The following is a 1,519-nucleotide window of genomic DNA, read 5'->3' as shown; positions in this document are numbered from 1 at the left end:
AATTTAGTTTTTATTAAAGCATGATAAATTTGTTTCTGTTTTTTTCATAAATTTATTGAACATAATTGAAAATTATTTGTGTTTAGCAATAGATGTTAATAAACCAAGTGTAACAATATACAATGTTTTCACACTGTATACAAAGATAGCAACCTGTGATTACTGATAAAGAGTTTTATCAGATCCACTTACTCTTGTTTCCATTGTCAGTGCAAGCCACGGTTCAAAGTGTTTTTAATTTCAATATTTCACCAAGGAATACTATTTAAACAAACCTTATTCCTCTTGCATACTTGGTCACATAAAACAAGATGAAATTAAATAACATAAGTTGCTGAACACATAAACAGAAAACAAAACATAACATCATAAGATAACAAGCTTCCATAAATGCACAAGATATCACAATTAGCGCCATGTGTACTGTTTTTACATATCACATTTAAAGGCCTGTTATTATTGAATTAAACTATTGACTGTGTCCAATGCATTTGTTTTATGATCACTCGGGTTAGCTCGAGCTTCATATGTACAAATTGTAACCTCATGTCTTCTTGCCTGAAAGAAAAAAGGTTTCAATAAGAATTGCCCAATAACATTGACGACTGACAGTTTTAGAAGTGAAACAATGACTGACTTGGCTATAAGTATTAGAGAGTAGCAATGGCTGACTTGGCTACAAGTTTTAGAACTGAAACAATTACAGACTTGGCTATAAGTATTAGCAGAGTAACAATGACTGACTTGGCTACAAGAATTAGCAGAGTAGCAATGACTGACTTGGCTACAAGTATTACCAGAGTAGCAATGACTGACTTGGCTACAAGAATAAGCAGAGTAGCAATGACTGACTTGGCTACAAGAATAAGCAGAGTAGCAATGACTGACTTGGCTACAAGTATTAGCAGAGTAGCAATGACTGGCTTGGCTACAAGAATTAGCAGAGTAGCAATGACTGACTTGGCTACAAGAATTAGCAGAGTAGCAATGACTGACTTGGCTACAAGAATAAGCAGAGTAGCAATGACTGACTTGGCTACAAGTATTAGCAGAGTAGCATTGGCTGACATGGCTACAAGTATTAGCAGAGTAGCAATGGCTGACTTGGCTACAAGTATTAGCAGAGTAGCAATGGCTGACTTGGCTACAAGTATTAGAGTAGCACTGGCTAATTTGGCTACAGGTTTTTGTAATTCCTGACATGGTTTTGACAGTAAAGCTGTAGCTGTCTTTCCTACAGGTTTTAGCAGAGTAGCAATTGTTTTCTTGGCTACAAATATTAGCACAGAAGCAATTGTTATGATGACACCTACCTCTGTAAAATCGCCTTTTAAACCAATATAGTAAACACAAGTAGTTTCTGCCCCATAATTACTAGGAAAATGTATTGAAAGATGTTCTACACTATTAAATCTAGCTACTCTGAAATGATGAAAAGCATACTGGTAGCTATAGATATTTGAAGTAGCCATAGCAACTATAATTAGAGACATAACCACCAATTCGCAATTAATATTCA

At 35.0% G+C, this 1,519-nt stretch overlaps 1 protein-coding gene across 1 annotated transcript; it reads right to left on the bottom strand.

Moving 5' to 3' along the window:
• Nucleotides 1–840: 840 nt before the first annotated feature.
• LOTGIDRAFT_101015 (hypothetical protein) lies at nucleotides 841–1,182 on the bottom strand (the record flags this gene model as incomplete). The annotated part of the gene is made up of 1 exon (XM_009067824.1): nucleotides 841–1,182. A coding segment is annotated over one exon (342 nt), but the record flags the coding sequence as incomplete, so codon positions are not given.
• Nucleotides 1,183–1,519: the final 337 nt, after the last annotated feature.

The sequence above is a fragment of the Lottia gigantea genome (genome assembly GCF_000327385.1).
Source record: "Lottia gigantea unplaced genomic scaffold LOTGIsca_8679, whole genome shotgun sequence".
NCBI lineage: Eukaryota > Metazoa > Mollusca > Gastropoda > Lottiidae > Lottia > Lottia gigantea.
The sequence above is the reverse complement of the archived record's forward strand: the minus strand, read 5'-3'. Positions and strand labels throughout refer to the sequence as shown.